The 17,687-nt window shown below is 36.9% G+C and overlaps 1 protein-coding gene across 1 annotated transcript in view; it reads left to right on the top strand.

Annotated features, from left to right (window-relative positions):
• The window catches only part of SLC6A2 (solute carrier family 6 member 2), a gene marked incomplete in the record, with an annotated part of 73,166 nt that extends 71,635 nt beyond the window's left edge, over positions 1 to 1,531 (top strand). Inside the window, 1 exon segment of the mRNA XM_072422955.1 lies at positions 467 to 1,531. Within this exon segment, the coding sequence (XP_072279056.1) occupies positions 467 to 490 (24 nt within the window).
• Between the last annotated feature and the right edge of the window lie 16,156 nt (positions 1,532 to 17,687).

Raw genomic sequence — 17,687 nt, 5'->3', positions numbered from 1 at the left:
GTGTGGCTAAGCGTTGTAAATGTTAAAACTAAATGGGCAGAAATGGAATTTTAGGGCAGGTAAAATAGCGCTCGTATTTGAATTTCAGTCTAGTGGTTCAACTTAAAAACCAATAGAAAAATGTTTGGTACATTCACAGACAAAAACTTAATAAATCATGGGAAAACTAAGTGGGAATCTTCTTCCATGTGTTTGCATTACATGAAACTGCTTTACTTACATTTCTGTACTTACATTTTTTAACCAAGTCCCATTTGATGTAGAACCAACAAATGAGTGCATGCATTTGAACGTATTCTAGGACTTCTACCTTTTTCTCCTTGGTTACCCTTTTACTTTTTAAAAACCTAACAAATGATAAATATGGTATTAGTAAAAATGAAAATAAAACTTAAAACAATTTTTTTCAACTTATTTTTTTACCCAAATACTAGTTGTCTAATTCACTGCATGTGTTTTACTGCAGCTTCAGCACTGGCTGACTATATGAAAAACATGAAAGAAAACAGAATAAAGTATGAATACTTTGGGCTAGATCATTTGGAAGATGCAGATGACTATTAGAACCAAACATTGTTGTATGTTTATTGCATTCTTCACATGATTTTTATTCTTATATCACAATGTTAAGCCTATGTGTTTTCAGTAAGTCTGTTGTTAGTAATAAGCTAATATGTTTGCTGAGGTTAAAATGTTCTGAATATACATTATACAGTTATTTTATTATTCACCATATTAAACTACCTCTATAATTTGTCTGTACTGTACAGTTTACAGCAATTATTGGTTATTTTGACCTATAATGCACACTGTTATTATAATCAAATACATGTTTCTTTGTTTGAATTATAAAAAAAACTTTAATGTCTTGAACATCTGTCATCAGTTTAGTTATTGTTTTTCTTGCTTTTATGTGTTAGTTATATGTTCAAAAAATTGCTGTTTTCTATGAACATTGTAGCACAGAATATTTATTCCAGGTTGAATGCTGCTCATTAAGCCTTAGTAGTAAAACTAACTAAGATAAATAGGAGGTTAAAAAGAAACAAATCAGATTTTATTTAATTGTATTCAATGGAAAAAAATATGTTTAAATATATTTGTGACTGCTACTCTTTACTAAACCAAACCATATTAAACAAAATATTTATATTTAACCACTATTAAAGTATCATGCTGGATATACATACAGACATTTATTATATCAAAATGACATTTAAATAATTAAAATTTCTCAAAACAGATGCATCTAATGGAGAACATATTCAGCCATCGATATGGTATCATACAGTAGTTTGCACTAACAAAAAGTGCCCTGATTTAAAATATTGATAATAACAAGTGACCTGCCAGTCCATTCTAATGAACAGACCTGTTAGTTTTTAGTAGAATGTCAAAACTTCTCCCACTGTCAGGCAGCTATTCTCTTAGTATAACAAAGGAGTTTATCAACCATGTAAATAATGCAATGTATTGTAATGCATAGTCATGCAATGTGTCTACCAAAATATAAACAGTTGCCTTTTTTCAATCTCTGTAATGGCTTAGTATGTTTCTTGGGTATTTTAATCAACAGCACTCTTGTCATACCCATTTCACCAGACACCAGTCATTTCCCACTATATTTTTGAAAGAGGGTATGTCAATATATGAAAAGGTACTTATTTAATACATATATATTGAACATATACATATGCTTTGTTTCCATTGCTGTATACAGAGTGGATCTTTTAGTATATTCTGTATATTCAATAGGCTAATCCACAAGATCATTGTCCATAGTGCTCTTTATGGTGCACAATTAGCTTGGATGAGTTAAAAATTTCGTGTGCAGCAGCCTCTCTCTTTTTTCCCTAAAAGGTTGTTTGCAGATGAACAGCTTTATAGATATTTCACAACATGGTATCCATACACTAACTTCTGACAAAGCTGTAAAAATATTTGATCACATAATATTTATTAGGAAGCAATATATGGATATAGATTTTACCAATACATGATTAGGACTAACTTGTCATTTTATTTCACAACTGAGGGTTCAGTATTGATGAGTGGAGTATTTGTCAAAATAAGTTATTTTTTTACCATGTATTTTATGTATTTTTAACACTGTACATAGTTATTTACACTACAAATCTGTATTGGTTTCGACTGAAAGGTCACAGTATAGGGCGCTGTGAGTGTTAGGCATGTAGTATAGTAATAACGTATACTTGCATGGTATTTAAACGAAGTGCACATTCACGTATGTATTTTTTTGTAGTCCAATAGGTATTCATTTTTATATGGCACCACAATTCATGGATGCATTGCATGTTTTTTTTAGGCAAAATCTAATTTTTACACAGAAAATCTAGCTTTATGTAAGTTTGCATGCATTGAAAACACATAGTTAACCCTCCAAACTATTGTGAAGTGGCAAACAAAGGCTGTGTACACACGTTAGACTTTTGTCCTTGGAAAGGATGTTTCACGATTCTTTCCAAGGACAAAAGACTGAAAAGTGCATGAACCTTTCCGTTCTATGGAGAGGGTAAATTGAGTGAGCTGCACCCTGGTGCGCTCTCCCCCCTTCACTTGTGTTGCAGTCATTCGTTGTTAATGGATCTTCCAGGATGGATCTTTGAACGATGTCGGACAAGCACTGTACACACGTCAGATTCTTATCCGATACTAACACTGAAACGATAATCGGCCGAGAATCATCTGACGTGTGTATGTAGCCTAATGCTTACCCATTCATCAGTGTCCTGGGTATAACCAGTTTAGTTATATTTACAAAAAAGTAGAATGCCTTCTCAATGCTGTAGCTGTTTGTATTTCAATGTTTTTATTGGATTTTTTAACAGAAGGAAAAAAAACAACAGTAATTGACAATACAAGCAAGTGTCAAATAACCTGCTGACAATCAGGTTTACAAATTTTTTTACAATAATGACATACACAAAAATTTAATTCAACTGTAGATAATCAACGGTGAACATGTGAAATGACTTATAACACATTGACATGCACAAAAACAAACCATGACAAAACATTCCTATACATTTTCAAACCTTCCCATCCAGTAGCAAGACAGTTATACACTGTTTTTTAGGATCCTACAACTTATTCTTCTGTTAAATTTAGGATAGGACCCTGGGAAACAGAGAAGAGGGGAGTGTGATTTCGGGTAGAAGACTGGCACCATGAAATTATCATTATAAGGAGCTGTTTGGACCTATAGATTATCCAGGGTTCCCATATTTTAATCTGTCGTTCATCATCACCCAATCCATTTTAGCAAATAGTGGGTCTAAGAGAATTGTATTCGATTTCCAGTACTTAGCTAGGGTTATAGGAGCCACCAGTAGAAAAAGTTTAACAAGTTTCAGGGTTGGTTTGGGAATTATTAAATTGCATTTACTGAACAGAGCACTCTCTGGTGAGCTCTGTATATCCATTTGCAAAACCCTTGATATAATTTAAAATACATCCGACCAGTAATTCTGTGCTATTGGACATGACCATCATACATGTTCCATAGTGACCCTGGAGTCTTAACCCCTAAAACACAGTGGAGAAGATATTGAATGGTTTTTAGATAACCAGTCAGGCACCAGGTAAGACTTTGTAGTTGCCCCCTACCAAAGAAAAGCTGAGGGATATTTTGGAAAGGGAATATGCCATATCACTCCACTCTTCCTGAACCCAAGATTGACCTAGGACCACCTCCCATGAACACATGTATTTTAATGTCAGCATAGATAACAGAAATTTGACCTTTTGTATTAGCTAGCGACCTACAAGTGCTTTCAAACAGAGTGGAGCACATGGGACAAGGAGCATTTCAGATTTTGGCACTTACAAATTTTTTTACTTTGTCTATAATGAAAATATTCATGTCTTGGGAGTTCTTATTTACTAATCATAGCTAAGAACCAATCGTACATTTATCATATCTTTGATGTGCATTGCAATCTCTCCTAGGGGAAAATTCAGGATTATCCCACAGAGGGGTAATGGAGCATGAGTAGAACATACCTTGAAGTTATAGCGATGCTTATCACAATTTGAAGGGAGTGCGTCAGGGTGGGGCAACGCGTAGTGTGTGTGAGTTTCTTACTGATCCACATGAAGGATTCTATGGCCCCTTGTGAGCTTACCAACTGTTCCAGCACTACCCATTGAGGTAGTGCTGGAAATTTGAGCTACCAAATATTGTTGTTTAACCCCCCTGACAGTATTCCCGAGTGTGGCTCAGGGTGAAATTTCATTACAAAAAGTGGTTACCCAAGCCACACTTAGGGTTGAATTGACGGCTTACCTGGTCCTCATGTGATGTGTCCTCCAGTGATGCTAGCCCAGCATCTGTGTCCACTTGGTGATGCCCGGCCGGAATTGGCACCCCATTGGCAATGCCCGGCATCTGCATCTCCTGGCCTCGCATTCAGGCATGTGAACGTTGGAGATGCGAGGATAGGGGATGCAGATGCCGGCCGGGCAGCATGTGCGGGCGGCATGCGTGCGTCGGGGGACGGGACCGGCGAGAAAATTAAAATTAGAGCTACTTTTAATTGTCAAATGTACTGATTTGACATTGAAAAATACAAAATAATCATACCGCCAGAGAGGTTAAGGAGGGGGACCCCCAGAACACAGGGTGGTTTGAACATTGTAGCTTTTTGAATTCTGCTCCATTTATCTCAGATTTAGCGTCTGAAGTGGAACTTGTATTAGTGGTGTACGGAAAAGATATAGCACCATAGGCAGTATGATCATCTTGATTGTGGCTATACAACCTAGCAAGAAGGGGAGAGAACTTGACCACTGTTTGCAATTTGCAAAGATCTTTTTAAGCAAAGCTGTGTATTTGGCTTGATAAAGTGTCTGGTACGTTGGTGTCAATTGAATCCTCAAGTACTGTTACAAGCTGTCCTCCCAGCAGAGAACAAAATTGCCTTTCAATAGCGTTACCTGGGACGCAGGCATGTTAAACGACTTGGAACAAATAATGTGAAGCCTTAGAAACTGGCTAATTCATCCAATAGTTTAAATTGATTAGAATGATGTAGCTGTTTGAACTATTTCTTTGATAGGAATCCACAATGGCTGAAGTTCAATTAAAGCAGTGTCTTTTTTAATGAAGTTTTGCCTTTTTACGCCAATGAATTGACCTGGTAAAAATAATGTTTTTGATGCATAGAAGGCTATACATTACTCAATAAAATCAAGCAATGTTTCTGATTTTAGATATACAAGGATTTGACCATTTCTAACCTAGTAAGTTTCAGAAGTGGAAATTACTTGGAGAAAGATCGCTTTAAATGCAATCTTCTACTCTTTATAGATGTATAAATTGCCAGGAATTCTAAACAAGTCTTACTGCCAGTATCAAGTGTCAGTAATAAGGATTATGGCTGTCCCAGGCACTGGTGTCACTTAAAAATGGGGATGAAGGAACTTTTTACTTGCACTTTAAAAGCATGTACATTTAAAGGGCCAAATTCTATCCATACCTAAACTCTGTTTCACTTTGCAAATGAAAATTACACAATTATCACCATTTAATTTTTTAATAGTTACCAATGGTTGTGTTAAAGCATACCTAAACTATTTTTTTTTTTTTTTAAGTGCAGCACCTTTTTTTTAAAAAAAAAAAAAAAAAGGTTGCAGCACTGCCCCTTTAAGTCTTGATCGTTGCAGCTATTAAGACTTAATAAGAATGCAGAGCTTCCCAGGATACCTATGTTATGCATCCCGGGAGGCTCTGGCTGCTCCTTGTGCGCATGCCAGAAGGGGCATCTTTTCCACCAGAGGAAAAGAGATGCCAATCTCACGCATTCGCACTGAGATTGGCTTTTTTTTTTTTCCTCTTAACAATTGCTACGTCCCCTGATCTTGCACCTTTGCACTGTGAGATCAGGTGACGGAGCAAGAAAACCGTAAGAGAAGGCAGAAGGTGGCGGAGCGCCAGGATGAAAAGGAACCCCAGGACACTATGGATTGAAGGATCTGCAGAAATCAATTTAAGTGTAATTTTCTTTAGTTTACTTCCGCTTTAACTGGTAAAACTGCATGACAGTGAGTCTTAACAAATTTCACAGTGGTGAAAGAGCAACAATGGATGCATGTTAGGCTAAGCATTTATTTCAAATACTGCAATGCTATTCATTCAATAACACAATTCATAAATGTTAATGTCAAATTGCAGAAAAAGAATTATATGTTGAACTTAAAACATAACCAAGTTTGGTGTAATACAGAGTAAGTAATCACAATTTAGTTTTTTTTCCCATCTGATTTTACTAGAAATGTATTACATTTCTATGGTGTTGAAGTTCTTTAAGATAATGACAAATCCTTTTGTGATTGCTGTCCATAAAAATCCCACATTTCTCTACAGTTTGTCAACACTGCCTGGTCCTATGGAATTGGAAATTATGCTTATGCATATGGTGAAAAATAGCTAAAAAAGTAAAAGTATCTTCAGCATAATAGTTTAAATGGGGACAACCAAAAAAAGGAAAAATAACTACAATTGTACAACAGCTGTAAGAAAAGCACACATCTTGTTTAACAGAGAATGTCCTAAAGTATGAGGGTAGACAATTTTTACAATATGAGTGGTTGGGGCACAGCATTAGGTCACACATGGCTTGAACAACAAGATGAAAACCGTCAAGCACATTCCTATAGTTAGTAGTTATTCACATTCAACTGGATTTGTTCTTTTAATGATGATGATGTTTTATAACTTTCCAAGCCATTTTGATATGTCCTACATTGGCAGCTTCCCACTGCATAAAGAGAACCCTACATGGAGTCTTGCATTGCTTACCCGTGACTCTTATAGCTTCTACTAGACTCAATGAATGTCAATGAGTCATTCACTGATATTCTGTGAACACCTTGTAACCTTAGTTCTCCAAGACTGCTTTTAATCTCCAGTTGTCCCCCCAGCATATTGACACACAACAGATTTTCCTGCAGTGACATTTGTGAATGGATGAAAGTGTCAAATTTACAGAAAGGTAAAACCTGCAAGCATTGGAATTCTACCTAGTGACTTTCTGATGGTAATGACACATGGTGACAAAGATCTTACTTTCTGGAGAAATGTCATCTGGTCTGATGAAACCTAGATCAAACCATATGGCCATATTGGCCATCATTGTGTTTAGAAGAAAAAAGTGAGGCTTGTAAGCCAAAGAACACCATACTAACCATCAAGCATGGAGGTGAAATGATTTTGGTTTAGGAGCGCTTTACTGAAAGAGGGGTTGTGTGTGTGTCAAGATAGATGACATCATCAGGAAGGAACAAATGTAGATATACATAGTTACATAGTAGGTTAGGTTGAAAAAAGGGATAAGTCCATCAAGTTCAACAACTAGGGAAATAAACATATCCCAGATATAAGTCCCTATAAGACATAGTTGGTCCAGAGAAAGTAAAAAAAAAACCCTGGTACAATTTGCTTCAACAGGGGAAAAAATCCTTCCTGTTTCCATGAGGCAATCAGATGTTCCCTGGATCAACAGTCATTGCTATCTTTACTTTAAAGCCTTAATACCCAGTTATATTCTGTGCTTCTAGAAAAGCATCCAGCTTGTTCCTAAAGCAGTCTATAGTAGTTGCTGAGACTTCTTCCTGAAGGAGCCGATTCCACATTTTTACAGACCTTACAGTGATGAATTCTTTCCTTATCGGGAGCTTAAACTTCTTTTTTTCCAGACGCAAAGAGTGCCCTCTTGTTCTGTGTAATGATCTCAAAGTGAATAATGGGGAAGAGAGTTTTCTATATGGACTCTTTATATATTTATACAGGGTAATCATATCCTCCCTTAAACGTCTCTTCTCAAGGGAAAATAGATTTTGTTCTGCTAATCTCTCCTCATAGCTGAGCTCCTCCATTCCTTTTATTAGTTTAGTTGCCCTTCTCTGCACTCTCTCCAATTCCACAATGTCCTTTTTGTGAACTGGTGCCCAAAACTGGACTGCATATTCTAGATGTGGTCTGACCAATTCTCTGTACAGGGGCAGGATTATGTCTCCATATCTGCAGTTTTTTCCTCTTTAAATACAAGAAAGTACTTTGCTAGCTTTAGATATTGCAGCTTGGCATTGCATGCTGTTATTAAGTCTATGATCTACCAGAACCCCCAGATCCTTTTCCATTTCTGATTCCCCCAAATGTATTCCCCCTAGACAGTATGAAGCATGCATGCTGTTAGCCCCCAAGTGCATAACTTTACATTTATCTATAATAAATGTAATTTGCCACTTGGCTGCCCAATCAAACAATACATCCAGTTTTGCTTGTAGATTATAGACATCCTGTATGGACTTATTTCCAATACATAGTTTGGTGTCATCTGCAAACACAGAAATGGTACTTTTAATCCCAAACTCTATATCATTTATAAAGATGTTAAACAGTAAAGGTCCCAACACTGAACCCTGGGGTACACCACTAAAAACCTTAGACCATTCAGAGTACGAATCATTAATTACAACTCTCTGGATGCGGTCTTTCAGCCAGTTCCCTATCCATTTACAGATTGACTTTTCTAAACCTATTGACCCTAACTTGCATATTAACCGTCTGTGGGGTACAGTGTCAAATGCTTTAGCAAAGTCCAAGTACGCTATATCAACTGCTATTAGCTATCAGCACTGTTTGCAAATCATTTAGGTTTTCAGTATAAATAGTACTGCACAATCCAATGTTTGTGTGTTACATGGGAAACTCCTTACAATTATCCGTAACCCTCCCCTCAACTATCGCCAACCCACCCTCCACTGGTGTCTGACCCCTGACTAACCTTTCTGTCACCTTCTTTAACTGTCCCATCCCTCTCTGTCCTAGTATACATATCTCTCCACCATTCCCCTAGCACAGCAGACCCCCCTTCATTTAGGTGCAAACCATCTCTGGCATACAGGTTGTACCCCAATGAAAAGTCAGCCCAATGCTCTATGAACCCAAACCCTTCCCTATTACACCAGGACTTAGGCCATGCGTTTCGCTGTCTAAACTCCCTCTGCCTTTCCTGTGTAGTGCATGGCACAGGCAATATTCCAGAGAATATAACCTTGAAGGTCCTTTCCTTCAACTTGAAACTTAGTTCTTTAAACTGATTTTTAAGGATCCTCCATCTTCCATATATTCTGTCATTGGTTCCTAGACAAGACATGGACCAAGACAGCTGGATCATGCCCAGCCCCTCCCAGTAATTTGTCCACTCAGTCCACCAGATGCCGAGCCCTGGCATCAGGGAGACAGCAAACCATTTGGTTGAAGGGATCCGCGCAACAAAAATTTTCAGTCAGTGCTCCTGATCAAAGAATCACTTATGACAACCAATTGTCGACACCTTCCTGCATTGCCCCTTCCCCACCCCTACTAGATGGGCTGCTCTCCCTGCTGTTAGGGGTAGCAGGAACACCTAGGGTTGCTTTGCCTAACTTTGCAAATGTTTTTGGGTGCTCAAACACAGGGCTGGCCTTCCTTTTCTGGGTGCCCTACCACCCCCTCCAACTACAGTAACCCAGCTCCTTACATGTTCATCCTGACTAACCTCTCCACCCTCCACATCTAAGCCATTAACTACCTGCTTAGTGAGCAGGAGACCCCTCTCAAGGTGATCCAGTGATTTCAGTGTTGCAATGTGCTTCTCCAGCTCTCCAATGCGAGAAACCAGAAGGGCGACTTGCTCACATCTGTCACAGCGGTATTCACCTAGGAGCTGTTGCTCTATTTGTGCATACATATGGCAAACTGTGCACTGAACAAAACCTTCCACCTTGCTACCACTCATTTTCCCAGTTACAATGTTTGTTTACAAGGAGTTATAAAAGTTTACTTACAGTTTGTAGTTACTATAGGGATTCAAATCCTTTTGTTTCCAACTCCTTACATTACATCACTATGGTGCCATCACAAGTTAGGAATAACTATACCTGTCATACCGTGTTACCCTGTCACACATAGCTGGACACTTACCTTCTGTGAACCCTAATGTCTAGGGAAAGGGGAGATGTAGTGACCTAAAGATGTAGTAGCAAGAACATGTACTCCTTGGCTATCCGTCCCATAAATTGCATTTCTTTGGAAGTATCCATTGCATTGGTTATTGGGGTACAAAGAAGGTTACCTGACCCCTATAACTGACAGGAAGCATTGTATGGTATAGTTTCTGCTCTTTGGTACAGAAGAGTGCAGTTAGTGCAGAAATTCTTGATTAGTCACTTCTCTAATTTGGTGCATGTACGTTACAGTAACTAGAAACATTTCAATTTAATTTAATTTTAAATTAAAACTATTCTAGTTTTAAACATACATCTTTAATGTTTGTTTGTTATGCGGCCCACAAGTTTTAACTCAATGTCAACAACGTCTCCTACACTACATATCCCTGATCTGGCTCTACATCGGACCTTCAAATTCACAAGTGTATCACAAGGTCTGCTGTAATACATTCACTGCTGTGGAGTAAATATAGCAAGCCAAAATTCATGCAAAATATCATTAGAAGTTTCCTAACAGCAGTGTTCCTCAATGGGTCTAACAACTAACAAGAATACATTGTACTTCCTAACTGATGCATTTCAGGGGCCACTTCCCCTTCTTCAGACCTACCAATCACACCTGTACACTATCTCTTGCCAGTCCCTGACAATTTGCCATCAGGGCATTCATTATTGTGTCAAACTACTGCTATTCAATGAACAGAGGAAGCCGTTATCCATTAAAGCCCAATGTGGCGTATTGTCCATAGGAGGCTTGCAATACTTCCACCATATGGTAAAAGTAGAATCCATAACTACAAGAATACAAAATTACTTCTCTCTTCTCTGTGTCCACCTGGGCACACATTAGCATGATGATACAAATCAATGATTTTGCTGAAAGCATTTGCTTTAGGGTAAAAATATTTAACAGGCAGACATAATCGGCCTTTACATTTCGGCTGTTTAGCAATAGAGAAGGCTAACCTCTGCAGTTTGCTTCTTCAAATATAAGTGGTAAATAATGATTTTATTTGAGTGAAGAAAAATCGAGACAGCTAATTGGACAGGACTATTTGTACACAGAAATAGTAATTTGGAAAATAAGTGTATTTTAAATATATTATTTCTGCCAAGACGTGTGAAGGAGGTTTTTGTTCCATAGTTATGCATTTCTTCACGATGTACTCCTACTATTTTTGAGTGCATCATTATTGTTAGAATAAAGTATATTAAAGTTTTAAAGTAAAGACTGTTAGAAGGGTTCCTAGGTATTTTAATAGGTGTGTTGCCCACTCAGGGTGAAAGATTATTAAAGATTATTACTTATATAGGATGATAAGTGAAGGAACCTTAGATTTATTTATGGTAATTTTAAAACCAGTTTCCCAAAATTCTGAAGTTCCACTTCCAATGTTATATTCAGAAGAGATAATATTGAGACATAATGGCATCTGCAAATGCAATTATTAGTGTTCCATGTTTTCTATACAGACTATATTTGGGTAAAGTCTAATTTTTCATAGGAATGTCTCTGTTACTAGGGCAAAAAGCAAGGCAAATGTGTCATTTCGTATAGTAAGCTCTGTGATAAAGCTCTGTTTACTTTTACTTTAGTTCAGGATTATTATTAACACAAAAATCAAGCCCAGCATATAGCTATTCTTTAAGATATCATTTTTAAGCATTTGAGCATCCCTAGAGCATAAAAGACAAGATGCACAATGCTTGTTTGCATATAATGTATAATATAAAGGGGTATTACAGAATTATCTCCAGCTTCACATCCTGCAACATAAGATTTGCTGTACAGAAACATATGGTGTACAGTGCTTTTTTCACTAGATCTGTGTTTTTAGTTTTTTAACAGTTTCAATTTTTCACTATTAAAGATAATTTTAGATTTCTTTGAATTGTTTTTTATTTGAAACTATTTCTGAGTTCTTCTGATTTTATGGAATCAGTCGCACTAGAAATTTAAAGCAAAACTAAAAGTAAAATATACAAAACAAGCCTTTATAAGGCTTTTCCTTTATAATAATAATAATAATTCCTTTATAATCGCCTCCTTATAATCAATTAAATAACTCCCTGAATTCCTGCATATCCTGGCATCTATCACAGAGCTGCCCACAGTTTTTTAATATGGAACTATAGTTCAACTAAACCCTTATCTAAGAATGTTGTTCCAATAGGAATACCACATATAAAGGTACTGATGACCTACCATTGGTCTGGAAGTTATATACAGTATAGGGCTTATTCCAAATGTTGGTGAAGGGACAGCATGATTTATCAGTTAGGTTTTATTCATCACAATGAGAGACATACCCCTACCCTGGGTCAGATAAAGGAAACCTTGATGGAAGTGCATTGATGGCAAAGTAGAAGTCATTTAACAGTTATTAAACAGAAATGAATGATAGATTGTAAGCTCTTCGGGGCATGGTCTTCTCCTCTTGTGTCACTGTCTATATTTATCATTTGCAATCCTTATTTAATGTACAGCTCTGCGTAATATGTTGGTGCTATATAAATCCTGTTTATTAATATTAATAATAATAAAAACAATATTAACCACCTAGCCGTTAAGCCCGACCTTCGTACGGGCAAAAAAAATGGCTAGGATGGTTAAGCCCATATTTTTGTCACATCCTTACCTCAATGGTCCCGCTGTGCACATCCAGCGTCGTTTTCCTTTTCCAGCGTCGTTTTCCTATTCCAGCATCGTCCTCCGTCCATCGTCGTCCGTCGATCTCCCTCTCCAGCGTCGGGTGCCAGCGGGACCGGTAAGATGCCGGCCGGTATCTTGTGTTCCGCCGCCCGGCATCTTGTGTTCATCCTTAACTCAGGGACTACCTGTACTATGGGAATTTACAGAGCTTGATGGGAACACTAAAGAAACAGGCTATTTCTGCTGAATTTAAATTTCCAAATATTTTTTTTAAATGAAAAATAAAACCACAATAATATTTAACAATGATCAAACAGTGTATCATTTCCTACCATAAACGTTAAAAAATGTATACAAAAATAATAGATATTTGGCTTTATTCTATAAATAGCTTTACACAAAACGTCAAGACAGAGTGTTTGGTTTTTATTGCTAGCAGTTGACTAGTAAGGAAGCAGACCTTCCAATTTACATGTAAGGTCAACTTCAGCTTCAGTGCAGTATGCTGTGCAAAACTTTTACATGCACCCTTTTCACTCAGTACACACCAGTGCATTGCATTAGGATGCATAGCTAAACAATAGTAAAATATATCCCTTGGTTTGTGGTATAAATTTGCCCTTATTAATGTAATACTAATGCAATTGATAATTATGTAAATCTTTGCATATTAACCCCGTTATGTCTGCCTAATATTAATCCTAATGTGGTGACAATTTTTTAATCTATTTCAGCACTAATGTGATTCATTATTCTAATACTTTAATTAAAAGCGACAAATGTCCATACAAAATAATAAAACATTATTTAGATAGACAAATTAATCATAATATTATTGTCAAGTTAACAATAGATATTAACACTTTTATATTTGGCCTTGGTATCTAGACTTTAGTGATGCCAGGGCACAAAAGGGTTATTCACCCTTTCTTCCTCATTATCGGTCAAATCATATTTTCTTCCTAATCTATAATCCTCTTTGTTGAAGTATTTGCTTATTAATCCTCTCAGGATAATAATTAAAAATCTTCAATTCTTGAATGGAGTTAATCTCCACTTATTTTTGTTATTTTTTATTTGTTAACACCTCCAAATATTTTCAATTGTGATAATTTATTAGAAATATTGATTTCTAAAGAATATTTACATTTATTGTCCTACCTGTTTGCAAAAAAAAGTATTGTTGGTAAATAATCAAAACACATGTCCAAATCCATTCCTATTGTCATTGTCGCCATTTTCTCAAATGTCTTATTCCCATTGATTACCAAAATGGCATTAAAATCATTTTTTTAGATTTTTCATCCTCTTGAAGATTTCAACAAATATCAAGAAACTCAAACATGCTGATAGAAAAATCAATTTAAAAATATATTTCAGAGCACAAGGGTTAAAACAACAAGGAATCCAATTGCAGTGGGGTTACTTCTACACTGCAATGTTTAAACACTCATTTTGCATAAGGTTTTTGTAAATAGCGCTTTTTTTTACCATTATCAATTTCTACCTTGGTGGCCGGCATGCTCTTTTGTCAATACTCTAGGTAGTGGGCAGGCCTTAGGCATCCTCACAATTCAGGGCTAATGCCTTTTAGGGAATGTTGTCAGACATGAGATGGCAGCCATAATTGCTGACAGAAAAGGCTGGGGGGTACCTGAACAAGTAGCCTGTGGGAATGGAGGAACAACATAGGAAACAACAATAGTAAAAGTGCTATTTACAGAGATTCTAGGAAAAAAAGAAGCATTTAACACCGGCAAGGATGGGAAGCCCCACTGCATGAGTATTTTTTTTTCAGTTTAATGGAGCATACTGGCCTTAATTTATGGCTCATCAATGAAGAGCTGTGTGTCATTCAAGTAGTGCACTTAACAAAATAGATTGACTTAATTTTTGTAAAACCAGGTATACTAAATTTTAATGGACCTATATAGAAGGATCCAATGTTTGATTATTTCAGTGCAATAAACCAAAAATATTTTGTAGCTTAAACAGTTGAAGACATTGGATGCAATGTGAATTCGGGTTATGTGAAAAAACAGACAAGCTCAGTATCAACAAACACCATTGAGAGAAAGATACAAGGTAATAATATTGCTACTTGTGTATCTATAGTTTTTTGCAAATATTGTTATTTAAAGCAACCTGATAAGTGGAAACAAAATGTGTTTTTAAATGAACCGCTGGTTTACTCTTATCAGGCAGATTTATTTTATTTCTTCATATAGATAAATAGACCCTTGATTAATTTTTAAAGTAAACCTGTTACCTGCTCTGTGCTATGTGAACATATGCATGCATATGTGTTGGATGTGCATGTGTATAAAAATGATGACTGTCATACATATCAGGACTTGTTGCACATACTGAAGAGACAGCAATATTTGTAGGGTTATCATTCATGATTAACTCTAAAATGATAATTTAAAGGGATTTTTATTGACACCCATGGACAATTTTGGGTACTGTAGTTTCTCCCCATTTCCAGATCAATTCAAATTACAGGATGTACCGGGCATCTTTTGAATATAATATCAAATATTAGGGAATCAGTGGAAAAACAGCTACAAAAGTCTCCAGACATCATGATTTCCTAATAAAGTATATATATATATATATATATATATATATATATATATATATATGTCTCAAAAAAAGAAAAACAGGGTCCCGAAAGAAGTAAAGCATGTTCAGAATCCAAGGGGCAAGATACTAAACATTACACATCCAATTGTTGAGCTCAGGATTTTGCATTAGGAGGGTTTGAAAGCCAAGTCACAACACTAAGTCTTTAAAATTCTTTGAGCATCACCACAGTTATCAGGAAAACTATCTCCAGCCCAGTTAATGGAGCCCATGGTAGCACAGGACAGTCATGCATTTGGATCTCCTGGGGCTGAAGGCTAACCTAGTCCAGTCTTTCTTTTTCTTAACCAGTACTCTGCATGCTTTCTCCAAAATTTTTGCATTTACCTAATTGTAGGTGACTTGAATATCCCCAGTGCCACTGCCTCTTAACTTCTGTCGTTAGGCTTCTCTTTCTGAACAATCTATACTATCCCCAAGACAGTAGCCACTCTTTAAGCAGAGCTTTTTGTTTGTAAAAAAAAGCTATTGTCTTGATCACTGCAGTGATCAAAACTGAATGGGAGCTCAGAGCCTCCTGGGATACATAAGTCATGCATCCCAGGAGGCTTCTGGCTGCTCCTTCTGCGCACACCTGAGATCAGAGCTTTTTTCAATGGGGAAAAAGAAAATGCTGATCTCTTGCATGAGATCGGCATTTTTTTTCCCCCTACAGCATGCTACGTCACCCAATCTCAAGCCTGCGCAGCGCAAGACCAGGTGACGTAGGCAGAAGGCAGATGAAGGGCAAAGAAGATGGTGGCTCTTGGTGATTCATCCCCGCTGGGACGAAGGTGGATTCCACGATGATGCGGTGACCCAATCTAGGAAACCTCCGCAGGGATCAACGTAACTAGGAAAGTAAAAGTAAGTGAGTTTTTTTGTTTTTTTTTACTTTAGTTCAGCTTTAAATACAACAAAGTTTTGTCCATGCACACCATTATGAAGCTGAATCTCTCTGCTACAGAGGACTTCTAATTGTACAAACAGGTCTGCAGGATGATAGTACACCTTTCAACACATAAAACCCTTTTAGTTTACGTATGAATAGCTAGGTACAGAACAGTACTGATCTAGAAAAGTGGTCACCAACCTTTTTGAGCTCATGGACCACTAAATGCACAGATTCCAGACCGCGAATGCGGAGGGAGCCATGTGTCACTCAAAGAGGAAGAAACTTCCCCCAGAGTGACGTCATGATTCCAGAACCTGCCAAGGTTCAGACCTGCGTTGGGAGAATGGGGCAGGTGGTGTCCAGAGACACAACCGGCCCACTGCCCTGAGCCTGCAAGGTCTCTGGGAGACATGGTCCGTGGCCCTGACTGGTGCGCCCCCCAAGTGGGATTCTTCTCCTTACCCCGTTGGTGGGTGCACCGGCCAGAGACACAGCCCACCTGTCAGATGGCTGCACCCCACTAGTGGGGACCCTTGATCTAGTACATTTGTTTGTGGTTTGGAACACTTAAAATAAATCAGGATATCTAATTTTGGAAATAATATTTCTGAGATACTCTTTACATACTAAACTTGTTATCATCATAGATATTTTATAACATTTGCTATTTACATGTTTACGTATTGGTAAACTATATCCTACAGAAAAAGTTTCCTAATATAACCAAATTTAACCCTTACTTAATTATAAATGTTTCTGTCTTTTTTCTCATTCAATATATGTTAAATAATCTGTGACATTGTCTTACTATATCCACCTATAATGTTTGGATGCCTAAAATCCTTGAAAACTCTTCCTTTCATGTAAGATTTAAAAGTACTTTCTAAACTACTAAGCACCTCTGCTATACTTATTATTTAGTTACCAATTTTGAAAATTGCTTTTAGTTTCTAAGTGTTGACAGGGTTAATTCAATCTTCTGGAGCCATTTCTTAACATATTAGTTTAGAATCAATCCAGGCTCCTATTTTTAATCAAAATAGTATTCAGAATATGATTCCTAAAGATTATGTTTTGCTAGATTTGCAATACATATCTGGTCTGCATGACAGATTGCATTCGCACTTGAGCTGGCTGGATAATCTAAAGTCAGTTGACCTTTAATAAAGGGGAGGAAAATACCATCCTTAAAAGAGGCACAGCAGGTCATCTTAATATGCTTCTATCCTTAAAAATACACCAAGGAGTTTAAGCATTGCTTCAATCATTGTTGAAAAATATAATCTGCAAGGAACAAACATACATGCATGTATATTAAATATGAATGTAATCTATGTGTTATACTAATGTTGATTTAAACACAGATGGCTAAAACAAGGGCTAAATATTCCAATTTTCTTGAAATGTTAACAGTCACATTTAAACACTTGGGTTTTTATTATATTGCCCTTGTGACTGTATAGGGTAGCTCTTTGGGTATATATATATACCGTATTTTTC

The sequence above is a fragment of the Pyxicephalus adspersus genome, chromosome 9 (assembly GCF_032062135.1).
Source record: "Pyxicephalus adspersus chromosome 9, UCB_Pads_2.0, whole genome shotgun sequence".
Taxonomy (NCBI): domain Eukaryota; kingdom Metazoa; phylum Chordata; class Amphibia; order Anura; family Pyxicephalidae; genus Pyxicephalus; species Pyxicephalus adspersus.
This window is presented reverse-complemented; position numbering and strand designations above follow the sequence as displayed.